This window comes from Lissotriton helveticus, chromosome 12 (genome assembly GCF_964261635.1).
Source record: "Lissotriton helveticus chromosome 12, aLisHel1.1, whole genome shotgun sequence".
Lineage (NCBI taxonomy): Eukaryota > Metazoa > Chordata > Amphibia > Caudata > Salamandridae > Lissotriton > Lissotriton helveticus.
Window position 1 is genome coordinate 22,837,761 of NC_136073.1, and position 16,246 is coordinate 22,854,006.

General features: G+C 39.6%; 1 protein-coding gene across 1 annotated transcript in view; it reads right to left on the bottom strand.

Moving 5' to 3' along the window:
* Positions 1 to 424: 424 nt before the first annotated feature.
* The window catches only part of MAU2 (MAU2 sister chromatid cohesion factor), a 111,415-nt gene continuing 95,593 nt past the window's right edge, over positions 425 to 16,246 (bottom strand). Inside the window, exons 17-19 of the mRNA XM_078669427.1 lie at positions 14,044 to 14,134; positions 11,734 to 11,861; positions 425 to 8,553 (exon numbers count right to left, since the gene is read on the bottom strand). Coding sequence (XP_078525553.1) covers positions 8,479 to 8,553; positions 11,734 to 11,861; positions 14,044 to 14,134 — 294 coding nt within the window. The 3' untranslated portion in view covers positions 425 to 8,478. The remainder of the gene's footprint in view (positions 8,554 to 11,733; positions 11,862 to 14,043; positions 14,135 to 16,246) is intronic.

The window sequence follows — 16,246 nt, forward strand, 5'->3', positions numbered from 1 at the left end:
GAAGGTGTGGCAATCCCTACATGTCAGGTGGGAAAAATAGCAAAGGGGTGTGGCCGTAAGGGCGATATATCCAAGACAGTCACTATAGCACAAGCAGTTGTAGCGTATGCAGACTGTGAATGTTTTTAAAGCGGTAAGGTTATTTTTAAAGGAGATTTCTAAAGCCCTGCCTCGGAGCACAGACAATTAGCAAACCGCTGTAAGAGAGTAACATCAATACAGCAGATTATCATCTCAAGCGCATATTTCACGTATGTGTTGCTGCAGAGTAAAGATAAGCCAGTAGGTCATTCATAAAACACATGTGATAAGAAGGGTCAGACTGAGGTAGATCTAAACAAAAAGCAAAAGAAAAACATTTTAAATGTCACTTGACGTTTCAGTATCGCAGGGTAACAGTTGTGAACATTAAATGAGAATACAATTTAATTAAAACTTTTTTATTTAAAAATTCTTCTAATATATAGAAAACAAGATAAACCAAATGCAATGACAAGCTAACACCTACTCTTCGAATTACTTAGAATTCCAGTGCCTTATGTACATTTTACAAGGTTGATATTTAAAGGTGTGGTTAAAAGCATTTGTCTGGCATACATTTTAGTACAGAACTGCAATCGCACTAAAAACAGGTAGAAAATACAATGTACAGACCCGTCAGAGCATTACAAAGTGTGTATTGTCGCAGAAAAAACAATTATACAAACAATGTATTATGGACATCTACAGTTGCACGGATAAAAGGAACCCTCCTGTTTCAATCCAAACATAGCATACTATTTACATGTTGAACACAAAAATATTTACTCTGAAAGCATGAAAAACATGGTTTTCCAAGGAAACTGAAGTGCCTACACTAGATTTTGGACTTTGAATTTTATCATGGATTACTTTTGAAAAAGGTCATCACGCAAGTAGCAATAATGGGTCTCAGAGGTCTTAGTCTTATTAAAGAAAGAAAGTAATTCAATGGCCTGTGCTGGTGTAAACAGGAACTCTGGGTCTGCAAATCTATTATTTAAGGATCAAGCGCATACTTTTGTACCAATGAGTGAAACATTTATTTCAGAGACAGAATGGGTTAACCAATGTAGTCACCACATTTCCAGTCCTGGGCTTTCCTTTTACAAGCCACTTAAGTAAGGAAAAAAGAAGTTCAAATGGGGTGGGGGGGGGGGGGGAGATTAATAATAAATCAAGGATACAATCCCAAGATTTACACAAAGAAATCCCAAAACAGGAAACACTGGTATCATATCAGACGATAGTCCTATAAACCATTAAAAGGTAATTCCCAGCTATAAGCAATCCAATGCTGCATTATACTAAATATTCTCTAAATTTAAAACAATGTCCAATTCAGAGGGGCAATATCCAATTCAGACATGCAGGGACGTCAGCTTATTATCCTTCAGGTTACATGAGTTTTTCAGGCTTGTACAGCCAATGTGCAGAACCATAGAGTGTGTAAAGTACAGTTAGAGTCAATGTTACTCTCAGTTATATTAAGTGTGCACATAAGCAGGAACCTCAAGAGCTTATACTGCTACAGCAGCTGGTGGTAAACTCAACAACAGCGCTTGATGTGCAGAGTCTGGTGCCTGGGTGAAGCTAACAACCATAAGTTAGTTTCATTAATGGAAGTGATACTCACATATTTATTGTGGTCATTTCTGCAGTTTAATTTTTGATTCAAGACAATGGAGGACAACCCTGTCAGATAGCAAAATAAAATAAATTGAGGCCTGGTTTCCAAAGCGTTGTAGACACCTGAAACAGCATCGTCCCAGAAAGATATGGGGCTGCTGTGTTTCTACCAACATAACTTTGTGGTTGCTACAGGCCTTCATCCTGCACATTAAAGTGATCTGCATGGTTTTAAATGAATAGAATCAGGGTTCACTGACACCCCAGAGCACAAACAAAAACTGTCAAGAGACCATATCAAATTATCGGCACTCAAAAAGTACGATCAGTTTGAGGTCAGAGATACCATTTTAATTTCATTTGTTGTCTTATTATGTTGTGTGAAGCGATTTTACAGCATCTAAAAAGGGTGCCTCTTAAAGCTCTTATTCCAAATAACTCATACAAAACATTTAGTACAATTATGACGAAAATAAGCAATTGTGATACCGAACAGTCTGAGAAAAGCTTGCCATGGTTAAAAAAAGCAAATAGGTCTTACCATTGGGCCATTCAATTTTCACCAGTTAATAGTACACGATCTATGATAACAATCCAAATGGAACTTTGAGACCAGAATTTATAGTCAGAGTCACATTTTCTCTTTTGTTTGGGTTGGGGTTGTAATTTTCTCAGAAACCAACCTGTGCTAAACATTAAAATGGAAATACGTGCATATGTACTCAAATGTCACACTACTGAGGAAAACATAACTAATTATCCACTTCACATAATAAAGCAAATCTGAACACGCAAACCAACAAATCTTGAAATCCTTACAATGAAAACTACAGAATGTGTCACAAATAGGGGCAATTCTGTGTCTCATCGGAAAAGAAAATGCAAAGTGATCTAGTTAGCTGTCCTAAAAAACAGAACGGTACATCTAGGATGTGTTCTCTACTCCTGTATGTTCAAAACATTAGCAAGCTACAATCTCCGGTTTTGCGAAAGTAATATGCACAATGTACATTTACATACAAAGAATGTTACTGGGAATTATTGGCAAAATAACCTTTTCTGAATATCCAGCTGTACAGGGACCATCAAGCAAACCTTCTAGTACAATATACCGCATGCATTGGTGCACACTTGGAAATGTCACCATGGTAAAGATAAGACTTCTTGGAACATACTATATTCTCAGTGTGGTCTCAAAACAAGATGCATAAGGCTGGTAGGTAAATTGTATTTCAACTCCTGCAGGTTTGTAAGATGCAACATTTACTTTAGCATTTACGACTAACTTTGAACCATCATGTTCTCCTTAGATGGCTTTTATTTTTACTTGCCCTGCTTCTATTGAAGATTTTCACTGAAGTCCGTACCCGTTAAGCACACTAGCTTTATCTCCAGGTACACAGATGAAAAACATGCCCAGGAAAATAATCAATCCCTAACAATTATTATTCTGCATAAGACCTGTGAAGAGGGTGGGATAGTCCATTTAACTCTACGCTCCAAAAATATTTTCAATTTCCTATCTAGCAGACATCCTACCTCCTTTTTCAGAAAGAGGTGAGCTCAATGTCCCTCACAAAGTACTCTAATTCAATACTTCAAAGGGAAGAACTGTGTGTTCATTTGAGGAAAAAACTAGAGCAAACCATGTATTGTTCCATCACACAAATTACAATCTCCAGAAGTCCAACCTCAAAACATTAGATGTCCTAGGATCACAAGCATACACATATCAGGGCAGATTTAGCATAAACGAGTGTGCCAGATGTAATCAGTAGCTGACACTGGCCTCATTGATAGGTAGTTTCTTGTTTTCCCCTTGCTTTCATCATCATCAAAACAAATCTGTTAATAACTGTGCTATCCCTGCCTCCCAAGCATGCCAACTGTAGTTTGAAAAATACATGATAGGTTGTTGCCAAAAAGGTTAAAATGCACAAGAACCACTGTAGCATCTAAATTTCAAAACACAATCACCCAACATAAAAAAAAAGTAAGACATGGCTTTTTGGATATTGTTGCCATAATAGCGTGTCATAAGCCAAAATATTTAGTTCACCTTGGCTACTGTAGAGCAAAAAAGCCCAAAAAAGGAAAAAAGCAGCAGTGTATATTTTCATCAGTATCCTTCAAAAAAGCATTCCTAATCTTTCATTTAATGCATGCTCTCAAAGCATACCAACATAATCTGCATTCTTTCACGTGAGGAGTTCAGGAGGAAAAGTTTCTATAACAAAATCATAGCGCGTGACCAAAAGGCATTGTAGGTTTCCATGTGGATTGCAGGAGGCATCGTGCCCTCTGGGCCGGAAGGACCTTAATGCCAGCCCTTCTGCAGAAGAATGGTAGAGCTCTATATCTGTGTGCTCCAACAAATGTTACTCTGTACAATTTATTTTTACATTATCTACAAGACCGCGATTAAAGGTTGCGACACAACGTGAACAAATCTGGTTAAAAAAATCTCTTTAAAAGGTTGCTACAGAAACTGTACAGTTTTGCTAAGATTTTCTTATATAAAAAAAGTTTGTATGAAAGACTATATATAATCGAAAGATGCAGTTAAAGGTGTTTAAAGTGAATACAGGGATTGGATATTTAAATAAGGTTACAAGGGATTTAGGTATAATACAAAAGTGTTTATTTCTTTTACACAGTGTTACCTTGCTGTTTTTCAACTATAAACATCAGGTTTACCAGTCAAAACGTGATCAGAAAAAATTATGTTCTCAAGCTCACGCCTTAGGCATTTATAAATGGGATGGTCTGAAAATAGAAGATCATTAATTTTAAGTCAAAACATGAGTGGGTCTACAAGATGATGCTAAGATGTACATACAACCATTAAATAATTTAATATACACAAACAGAAAACGGCTATACAAGAGGATCCCGGTCGCTCGCAGGGTGCTTCTGAGATAGGCGACAATAAGACAGGCAGGTTTCTTACAATGAGCAATTAATCACAAATAAAAGCACAGGTTTGCCTTTGGAGTCCCTTTTGTTAAAGGGAAATATATGAGTTAATGATTGATAAATTTGTCTCAACTCGCCCTGCCAACATTGAACTCTTTGAAACAAAGTGCTGTAATAAAATGCAACCACGATTTGGGGTGCTACTGGCAGAAATGTGCGCACTAGGCTGCATTACATGAATCTGATGGTGAATTAAGGTTTCCCCGAACCAGCGGAATCTACTATCCTCCTTTCAGTCGCCTTAGATAAAATTTTGTGATATCACAGATTTTAGAGGTGCACAAATCTAAACGTTGATAAACACTTGTAATGCAGAACAAGTCATTTTCAAAATGGTACAGGGTGCCTCGGACACTCTACAGACATTACAAGGCATCACAAAAAAGCTCACAAAAATGTTTAATCCACCCATTTTTACGGTCCCGTGTATGCGGAAGTCTCGCCTGTTTTCTGTAGAGACTTGTGGACTCCTCATGGGAGTACTAAGGCACTGTGCCACACACCTGCTGCTTCACACTCTGCAGAGGCAGTCTGTTTATTATTAGCCCATTTACACAGGATAAATATCTACATCACTTTCAACCTCTTGGGCGCGGCCGCGATTCTGCGCGGCGCTTTTAATGAGTGGGCGGGTTCATGACGGCCCCCAGTCGTCATCAGCACACGCCCACCGCGGTGCATGACAAACGGGGGCCGTCAACAGCATAGAAGGGGTTAAAGAAATGTCCTTGAGGGCCGCCCACCCTTTTTACTTCACCCTCAAATGGTTATACTCAAATGCTGCATTTCTGCAACAGCAATACAATGAGCATTTACATGCCTTAAATTTAGCATGCCAAGTAATCAATGATTACAAGCAAAGCCAAAACCACTCCTTTTGCTCTCTACATACATTGTTGCTGCTAAATTGCAAGTCCAAGTGGATTACATCTTTCATAAAGGATCCCAAAGAAAGCTGAATTCATTCCAGACAATTATGGACCTACCATTCTAACTGGGATGTTGGCATAATCGGCCGTGTCTGAAAAGGCAGAGAATGTTAGACTACCAGACCCATCAGCAAATAACTTGATTTAAATACTCTTCTACAATAACCCCCCTCCTTGCAATTAATGGGGAAGAAAACTGGCAGACTGTATGGCAGTCAGACGTTCAAAGAAGCGTGTAAATGGTGTAGGAGTTAAATTGTTGTATTCTGGAAACACCCTTGCAGTGCAGAGTTAGACATTTCCCCCACCTTCTCTTTAAAGCAACTGTTTATCTAAAATAAGTGTCCATGACACACAATGAGCAGGGAGCATACTATTACAACTGAACCCAACTAACAGAAGTCAAACCTGGTTACAAATCCATTTAAATGTTGGCTATCCCCGTGACCCTGGCAAAATTTATTTTCCATAGCATTTCTGTACCCAAAAAATAATTTTCTTCAATTTCTTTCTTGTTGTTGAATGTACGCACCCTACATTAAAAATTATCCAATTGTGAACACTGAGCCTAGTCGTGTAAGCAGAACGGATCAACACCAAAAAACGACCGAAAATAAGAGCATGTGCTAAATTGACAAAAACAAAGGCTTGAGGCCAAGAAAGGGGCAGCAGGAATGGTGGTAACTTGCAGCAGAGACCCAGGACTGTGTACAAACAACAAAGTCTTCTACTTAGTAGCAATTGGGATGTTCCACAGAATACTGTGGGAGTCTTATATTGTAACAGAATCTGGTCTAATTTTAGCACCTAAACACACTGTAGTCTCTGCTAACAAAAACTCCATTACCAGTACGACTCGTGTTGCTATGAAAAAAGGAAATTGTGCTTTAACAGTATTTTGCAATAACGTAAGTAACTGAATTTCCGCAAGCCTAAAAGTATGAAAGTTACAAAAGTATCAACTTCTCCAGGAAAGAAGCAACCTACAAGTAGCAAATGCAAAGAAAATTGCTGCACACTAGGTTTTCACCAGGACTTATGGGAGACAACCAAGCACAGCAGGAGGTAAAGAATAGAGATCCAGAAATGGAAGATTTAAGAGAAGGCCACGGCAGACACTGGAAAACTCAACCTTGCTGACAAGCTTCCTTCTCCGGAGATAAGACAAAACAGGAGATTAAAATGGATATTAAAAAGCAGTGTGTCCGAGTCATTTGACTTGACAGACTAACACCACACTTTCTAGCCGACCGCTTTTTATTAGCTATTACATTTTCAGCTCATTGGGGATCCTCCGCACTTTTACACCACAATCTGGTAATGGGATTGTTGAGAAAAAACCCGAATGAAAGTACCTGAAAGTGATCTATTTTCATTCCTCTCAACTCCTCTTCACATTATCAAAACAGGCTTCATTTTGACCTGTCTGAACATATCAACCAAGCACACCAAAGAGCAAAGCAATGCAATCGGAGAAAGGAGCTTTAGAAAACGCAAACCAATTCAAACACGTCATTTTTTAAATACACCAGGACACATAAAACATTCGCATACTTTAAGCTAAATATTTTATGTGCACTGTTTAAACTGTTTAACTTTATGAACCATCCTCCCTCAACCAACAAAAAAGGTAACAAAACAGTTTGGTTCATAAAAGCAGCCTACAGTGCCCTTTTCAGTAACTTATTGTAGAAATGCAGACCTTGAACTAAATACAAACGATGCATTATAGGGCTCTTTGGGAAAGGTTTTTGCTTCCCTTTAAAAGGGTATTTTTTTCCAGTCTTAAGGAAAAACATGGCAGACTCAGGACCCAAAAAGTCACACAAACATTAATGAAAACAAAACCAGACATTCTGTACCAACAATCTCTGACCATCATCAAGAATCTTTTTCCACTGCACATCAAACTTGTGAGTCTTCGCCTGCAATGATGTGAGAATTGCGATCTGCCCTGTGCAAACCAGTTTTTGTGCTGGAAGTAATACAAAGTTGAGCCAAGCACATTCCTTTCAAAAGGAATCTTCTCAAGCCTTTCACAAAGTTTGGACAACATGAAAAAATAAATCACAAAAAAAACAAAAACAAAAACAGCTGACTAATCATGACTCTTTCTTACTCTGCCTGATTGCACGGTGTTTAACTGCAAATACTACTAAAAACTGGCCTATGGGTTTACGCCCTGGCAAGAATGAGGAAGGGAGATCTCATTGTGGCATGAGGTTTGAACACCTTTTGATTCCTGAAGCCACAGCTGAAGTTCTCCCAACCCGGCAACATTACTTACATGATTTTCCTGCACATTTTTATAATCATCCATCTCATAAGCTGTAATGTTAGCAATGGCTAGATAGCTTTTGCTGGTTGAATGGCAAGTTCAGGTTGCCATTTTCTTACTTTAAGATTCAACTATGGTGCTGCAAAGGGTGGCAGAGGGTGCTACTAAATGTTGAGATAACCTAGAATTATGGTCTCCACTCAATTGAAAACAGCACAATCCAGACCAGGTGTTTCTATTGAATATGTAGGTGATGAGCGCTTTATCGTGTAGTGGGTCGGATCAATAACAGATCCACAGTCTTCAGATTTTTTTTCACCTTGTCCGTCTGCCCATCTCATCCTCCTTTCAGCTGCAAACCCTGCATCCTAGCAACCAACCGGCAGCTTTCACACACAACTGCCTTGCGGTGATACCTTGATGCTGCTTAGAGGGTTTGTGGAACACTTCAGTGGTGTTTGAAAAACCCAGCTAATATGGTGGAAAAGACAAATAAAGGCCAGGTTCACCCTTTTTATTAAAGTGTGCAGTGCTTCCTGGTAGCACCATCCTCAATCCCAAGCAGAGTTTATTGAGGTGGGGAAGGGTCCTGGCGACAAGGAGAGGCTGCAGTTTAAAATGTGCATGGTACACATACATTGCTGTCCTTCATAGGAGGCTGGCTAGGCTTGTGGTTGGGCCGTTCTGAGCTTGGAACTGTACCGGAGGAGGTCCATCCGTCCACTGAAAAAATACAGAACCGAGTATTAAAACAGTAGTGCAAAATCATGGTAAACGCTTCTCACAAAAACATCAAACCAACGACAGCATGACAAAACCAGGGTCATGCAGCATGTCTTGATTGACAGAACATTGCATGCAGATTGATGCACTTAAAATGTACAGCTTCAAAACAAAGACGCAAACACCCACATTTAGTGCATGAGCAAAGCTGTGGTATCGAGCACAATATCAAAACAAGTTATTACAGAGTTCAAGTTCAGTCACCCTGTTGGAAATTGATCTATAACTGCTGAATATCATGATACAGCAATCTAGAAACCAGGCTAGCATGCTGTTCAAGTCATCTGGCAGTCTAGAAAGAGCCAAACCTGAGCTGAGGAAATTATAAGCAGCTGGGTCGACAGCATCCTCTTCCCTTACCTGCATATGGGATTTGTCTTAAGGGACAGATTTTACATTGCACACACTTACCCATGATGGCATTATTCCTGATGCATATAATTACTCCAGCAGAGATATTATTTGAACCCCTTGCGCCCCCCCCCCCCCCCAACACAAACATAGAGCACTGGCAGCAAAGTATATTCTCTCACGCCACCTCTTGACACTTGTGCTTCACCAATGACCTCTAGCTCAGACACACCGGTCTCATTCTCTTTCCCCCCACTAGAATAGTTTCCGACAGCTCCATTTTTCTGCCTAGAGCCATTGCCACAGGCTTAGGGGCTCCGTGCATTAAGGGAGAGAACCTCCCCATACCGCATTAGTGGTTGATCTACTAAGAGCAGCTGAGCTGTCCCTTGAGAGGTGACCTGCGCGAGTTCATCTGGCTGCTCTCAAATCCAGAATGCTCATGCGCACGCTCCTCTGTTTTGATCGCAATACCTTGAATGTTAACTCAAAGGTGAGCAGCACAGACTTGAACTTGAGAGATGCATCATTCAAAGTAACTGCTATTTAAGAAGGGTGAAAGAGCTTCCCTTTCTTCGCAAGGCTTCAAGAGTCAAGACGTCTACCATTACAACCCTGTCACCAACTGAATTTCGAGACAGACCATACCCTTCTACCCCTTGGAATGGATTCCACTGGAGACTATTGAAGAAGTCTGAATCTTAAATGAGACAGGGGTGCCAAGAACAAGCAAAACGTCATCAGCCTCACAAGACAGAACAGACCTGGCTGGCTGAACCAGATTGACTAGCAAAAGTTAATCACTTCAGCAGATCATATGCTTTCTGGAGGAGGAAAGCATTTATAAGACCAGTGTTAAAAATAACACCCATGTGTCGAAAATGTTACACTCATTTTCAGATTGAAACTGAAAGCATTTTCTTCAATGATCACCCCAACTGCTACAAAATAGTGACTGTACCCGCTCGACTCTTGCACACGAAAGAACGTGGACTGGCAGCGATGGACCAATCATCTAACTACAGCTAGATGAAAAGAGATTGTCTTCTCAAAGGAGCTTTACCTTCCACTAAGATCTTGGTAAACGCTCTGGTAGCAGCAAACGGTAATACCTTGAATTGAAACTGGGAAACTCCAACTGAAAACCTCAGACATTTCCTGTGAGAATGGATAAAAGGCCTGTAGAAGAAGACAACCTGGAAATGCGAGACGTATTCCAGTCCTGTTCCTGCAGTGACCCAAAAATATTTTGGGCTCGTCCCTGAAGCTCGATTTGTTAAAAAAAAGAAACGAAAAAAAAGAAGATCCAGACCAGGTCACAAACCCCCCCCTTCCCTCTTGGGAATCTGTATATATACATTCTTTCCCTTTTAGCGAGGGCAGCACCAACACCATGTCATCTGTCTTCTACAGCACCACTACCAAAGGCACGGGGTGGTGAGGACGATCAGTGATTTATGCCCATCTCCTACATGTCTTAGAATACTTGAAGCCAATGTTTTGGGGTTAGACAAAGCCTTCAGTCATCAAAAAAGTTTGAATAAAATTAAAAACACCCCTAGATTTTTTGTAGGTGGGGCCATGGAAAAAATGCACTGACATTAAAGCACACAAAGCATTTTTATGTGGTAATATCACTTCTTGTGGAGGTGAAACTGAGAGATGACACTGCTAATACTATGCTGACACCATCAACAGCAGTGATGGAGAGTATGATGGGAAATTTTGAGATGTAGTCGGACACCTTAGGAAGTTCAAGTGAGCATTCTGAAGGTGTTATCCATCAGAAATTACTTGTCTTAACTATTTAAAGTAACAATAATGCGCTGCAACCACAAAGTATTTTTTGCACCAGTACCCTTTGCTATTCTACAGCACAGCACAGTTAGATATGTGGCTTGCTTTAACCATGCTTGCCAATTTAATTTAGTGGTAGATTAATTTGTGGATCAGAAACATCAAATATAGGGTATGGTTGGGAGCGAAAGAAATTGGCAATACCAGATCTACACTATTTTACATATGATCATGAATTTACCCACTCATCCTCTATGCCCTCCACGCCCACCCCCCACTCCTTTCTAACCATCCAATGAACAATCTGCACATTTCAATCAGAAAATGTTTAGTACTTAAATGGATGGAATGAAATGCATATCTGACAACAGTGTTCAAGTACCCTTAAAGAATCACGAATGGTATGGATATCCCAAAAAGACTTGGTTGTTGTCTGATACATTAACCTGCCCATGCTAGATTGGAAGATACCGTTTGTAGGGTGAAAGTTTCCCACTATGGTGGCAGTCTGTTGAGTTGCGAAACCTTGCCACTTTTTACTTTAAACTTGTGTGAACTGTATTGAGGGGTTTACCAAAGAGGCGGAAGGCAAGGACAGTGTTAGGACTCTCAGTCTTATGTCTAACCACCGTCAATTACAGCAGTGCTGTCCTTCGCTGGGGCGGTCCTTAAATCTTCCTGTTAGCTATTGGGTGTGTCAGGTTTTTTTGTGTGCAGTGTTTGTAACTTAGCTTTGTCCAAGTGTTCTAGTTTCTGAACTAGAGAGTTGATGCATTGTTTTTTTTTGCGTCTGTCCATGGAGAAAAAAGAATGCAGGCCCTGCAAGGACTTGGGGGTGGTGTGAGGCAGGCAATAATCACAGACTTCACATACTGACAGGAACTTTGAACCCTGATCTTGCCATTAGTAAGATGCCCCTCCGAATCGTTTAAGCACAGTTAGTAACAGGGCAAGTTCGAAAGCTTGGTGTACCGTGATAAGGTTGTGTTCTGGAAGACTGCAGGCTTCAATGTGATCCTGAAGAAGCTGCTGGGAAAAGTTCTGATGCATCTGAGCTGCCTCGTGAGCATCGATGGTGTTACCACAGGCTTTGTTCAGATCTAGGAGCAAAAATATAAGTGTCCAAAAGTAACTATAATGAAAATAAGAAGGGTACAATAACAAAACAGGCAGACCAGTCATTAGCACAGCCCCTCACTCCCTCTACATAGAAAGTAATATCCAGGTTGGTTATAAAAATACTAATCCCTTGCCACAACACTTTGCATGAACCCACTGTGTGTCTGTCTACTTTTCAGTGCAGGACTAAGCCAATAGGTGTGGCCGCAAGAGTGTTCACCTAATATTTTATGGTCCCTGGCCTCCATTTATTGCTACTAATATTCTGGGTCAAGAGCTAAAGAGGGCACATAAATCAACCACTTTACCATCAAAAAGGCTTCTAAGAATCATCATTGACAGAGCAGGGCAAGTCAAAGTGAGGGTCCCTTTCTTTAAACTGATACACAGGAAACCTATTATTCTAGCCACTAGCATGAGAGGACTTGACTTTTTTAATTACATCTTCCTAGGTCTCGTCCCCCCCCGCCCCCCCTCCACCCCCCCTGCAATAAAAAAAAACTACTAGTTATATAATCTCTCCAAAATGCCTTTGCATGATTACTGTTGGGTATTAAAGGATGTGCCTCAATCTACTCTCACCTTAGGATTCCCTTTTGACAAAAGATACCTATTCAAATACCTATGTATCTGCTTCTGCTAATGTGTGGTCCATAATTAAGCTTGTTCATATTTGCAGGATCTGCTCCACAGATATGACCCTTCAACTTCAGTAATCCTCAGCTATTTTACTAGTGATTTCTCGCTTTCTAAGAACCAGACTGCGGTTTCTTCTTTGGCTGTCTGACAGCAACTGCCTGGAATACTCAACAGATGCATCTCCTCAGCACCATTTCTCATCTAGAGTTCAGGAAACTTCTAAAATGTCCTCTTTTCAAACTTTAACCTTCCCTTTTCTTCTCACAGCAACTGTACACATATTACAATGGCAGGGTACCTCTATGGATAATAGTGCACTCTATAAGCATGCATATCAAATCGTGGCTACCAAATGCTAACCGAGTGATGAGAAAAGATTGACCTTGTGAAAAATAGGGGGATGCAAAGATTATAAATTACATTATCAACAAACCATGGCCCATAACCATGCTGCAAAAAACTGGAAAGTTATGCTTTTTCCACACTTCTTGCAAATGGCCAAATGATCATTTGAATGGCAGTCACCTTTTTGAAAGCCTAACAAACAAAAGTAAGTACTTGTGGTGCATTTACTAAGTAAAATTAATAGACAATGTCAAAAGTAATGCTCAAGCATGGAACAGCACATTCTTATCCAAAACCGTGGTAGTTAAAAAGACCATTCGCAATATATTTCTCTGCAAAGTTGGATCACCAGCTGAGATGGATACCAGCCTCCATGTGTAAGACAAAGGATATTTTTTAATTAAATTGTCACAAAGTATTATTGAGCCCATAGTGGTTTTTAATTTTGTACAAGATCATCTGCCTCATGCCCCCCTAAAATCAAAGCTATCACACAAAAGGAGGTCTTCCTTCCCTAAGAACAAACAGTTTGAGGGTTAAAAAACAAATCATGGTGTAAGGAGTACGTTTGGAGACATATGCGTTGTTACAAATCCCTACATATTCCGGACGATTCAATTCCAAAATCAACAAATCACTCTGGGTAAGGCCTTTCTAACATTTTGCAATGGGTCATTGGAAAAAGCTTTGCTGATAAAAATAAAGTCCCAGATTCGCTGGACAATTCAAACTCCGCCATCCAGGCTGCCACACAACCTACTGTCTCACATGGATGCTTAGTCTGAATAAGACCGGTAAAGAAAAGGTGCAAGTCAGTTTTGTTTAAAAAAATATTCACGTTTGAGTCTATTCTTTTCTAAACTGGCTTCTCTGTACTAATGAACGTTTTAAAAAAAACATCTAGCCCTGTAGAAGTTAAAGCAAAACCATTAGTGCCTACTATAGAAAGGTTCATTTTTTTGTCTCAACAGAATAGTATCAATCTTGTTAAAAACTCCTAATCCTAGCTAATGCATGTCCAACCACCTCTTAATTATCTCTTCCTTTAGTTAGCCCCCCCCCCCTTTGCCCCACAAAGCATTCCAGAAGGCCTGCAAAACAATAAATAGCTTTTAACAAAAAAAGCAAAATTGAGCTATAAAATACACAATCTTAAGCAGAGATAGATGTCTTAACTACCTCTGAGTAGAGCGGAGGACCACAGCTGAACAGACATGTCGGGTATCTTGCTGGCAAGCTGCATGGCTGGTACCACCATGTTGTTGCTCTCCTGGTAAGGACAAAGATATGAAAATAGTTGGGTATACCGTAGCTTACTTTTGGCTCACCATGGATACAAATACACGTCACAAATGGCGAAAGTAAAACTGGTTACTACAGTAACCTTCAGTTCTACCTACAAGTGTGGATGTTTGAGATGGGAAGCTGGTCACCTCAACATGTTTACAGCCAAACACGTATTCAAGTACAGTATACCCCTCTAGCTCCCAAAGCCCTCAAAGTGCAACAAGCGGTTTTGGAGGAGAAAAAAAACCATGCAGATGGTGGACAATTAATTTTTTTAATCTGCCAAATCTTTACACCCAATATTAACTGAGAATGTAAACACTTTGTTAGCATTTATTTGCCCTTCATAAAAATCTAGGATGTGTGTTTTGCACTCAATTGTGAGCAAAAGTAAAATGGAGATAGCAGACTGGAAAATTAATTGTAATCCGGGCTTTACGTGTCTTTTTAGTTTCTACTATCACATTAGTCTGTCGACTCTTGCCTGCCTAAAACATGAAAATTTGGCAATAGAATGTTGAGGTACCAGGATCTATGGGCACACCCTAATTTCAACGATGTAACAGAATCAGACTATATAGAAAGAAAATAGTTGATTCAAAATGTGTGTTTATTTAGACCATCTTTAAAACACTTTAAAAAACCTTTACATAAAATTATTTAATAAAAACGTGTTATAAAACCATTTCTATAACCACAACAGGTAGCTTAAAATTCCATCAAATATGTGTGCCAATAAAATACTCAGACATTTATGAACAATTCATTCACAAACCATACGAATTGCCCAAATCAAAAGATACATCTATGAATTCCATATGCAACTATACATTGTCCGCTTGCCACCTTCTCTAATCCTATGTGTGTAAAATAGGTTCCAGCAATCTTTTACAGTGTCCTAAAAATCACAAACTAGTACAATGTGCATTAGTTCCCCTTTCATATTAAGACCACATTTACAGATGTTCTTCTTTTCCAAATAAAGAACCTTGCACTTGAGAAAGTAAAATCGGATTAATATCACATCTAAATTTCAGGCTTGATCTTAGACGTGCCTTTGGTCAATTACCTAAGTATGGAAATGTTTCCTAAAGCAGCCACGAGCCCATCAGGGGGATACAGATTTCTTGTTTCAAAAACAACTCAGGTCACCATCCCTGGCTTTATAAACTTAACCTATAGTTTTTTTGTCAGTTTCCTACATATATCTTCAATCCTAGTCCTGACCAATCTTGCCCAATATAATTTGCTTCCCAAAATGTAATTCTTTCAAATTGACGATCATTTTAAGGAGCTCAGTCCTTTCTATTCTGGACCAGAATTTTAACGTTTCCACCAAAGCTAGCTAACTTCATGCGGTTAGTAGCCCTGTTTAAATCCTGATGGCCTGGATCATAGAAGGTGGTAAGGAAAGTCATCTTTTTAAACATGTACCCTCTTCAAGATCCCAGTTTGATTTCCCGCTTATGCAGATTATCGCCACACCATATTGTAACAGAGGCTGGATCATCCTTACGTATGCCATCAACACTGGTCATACATTTAATCTAATTTCTTGAGTCTCCCTACTGAAGAAATAGCTTTTGCCTGCAGATAATCAATATGCTCTTTCCATAACACAAAACTTCCTATACTTAAAATGTATAACTGTTAATAGTCTCAATTAAAAAAGAATTGGAAACCATTTAAACTTGGATTTCTTCTTCCCAGAGGGAAGCACTTTTGTTTTCTCCAAATTAAGCATTATTTTTTTTTATCACAATAATCCGAAAACACATCTAGCTTTCTCTGTAGACCAATTTACTCCAGTATTGTAGCTTTCATAGATTCACATGCCTGAATCATTCCCTGTCGTCGAGGCGGGAGTCTCCGGTATATAAAAAAGCAATGCTTAGTTGTATAGCAAACTGAAAAGAGGCCTAGGCCCATTTCCCTTTTGCAACCTATAACCTTCATTATGTAAAAGAGACCAAACTTGTCTCTGAGCCAATCAGAGCGCCTCACCCTCTATAACACTCCTGAGAGAACCTTTTGCCCCTCAGATTTTCGTGCACTTGTGCCATAGACACTCTTTTGTGCTAAATCCGAGGTGAGC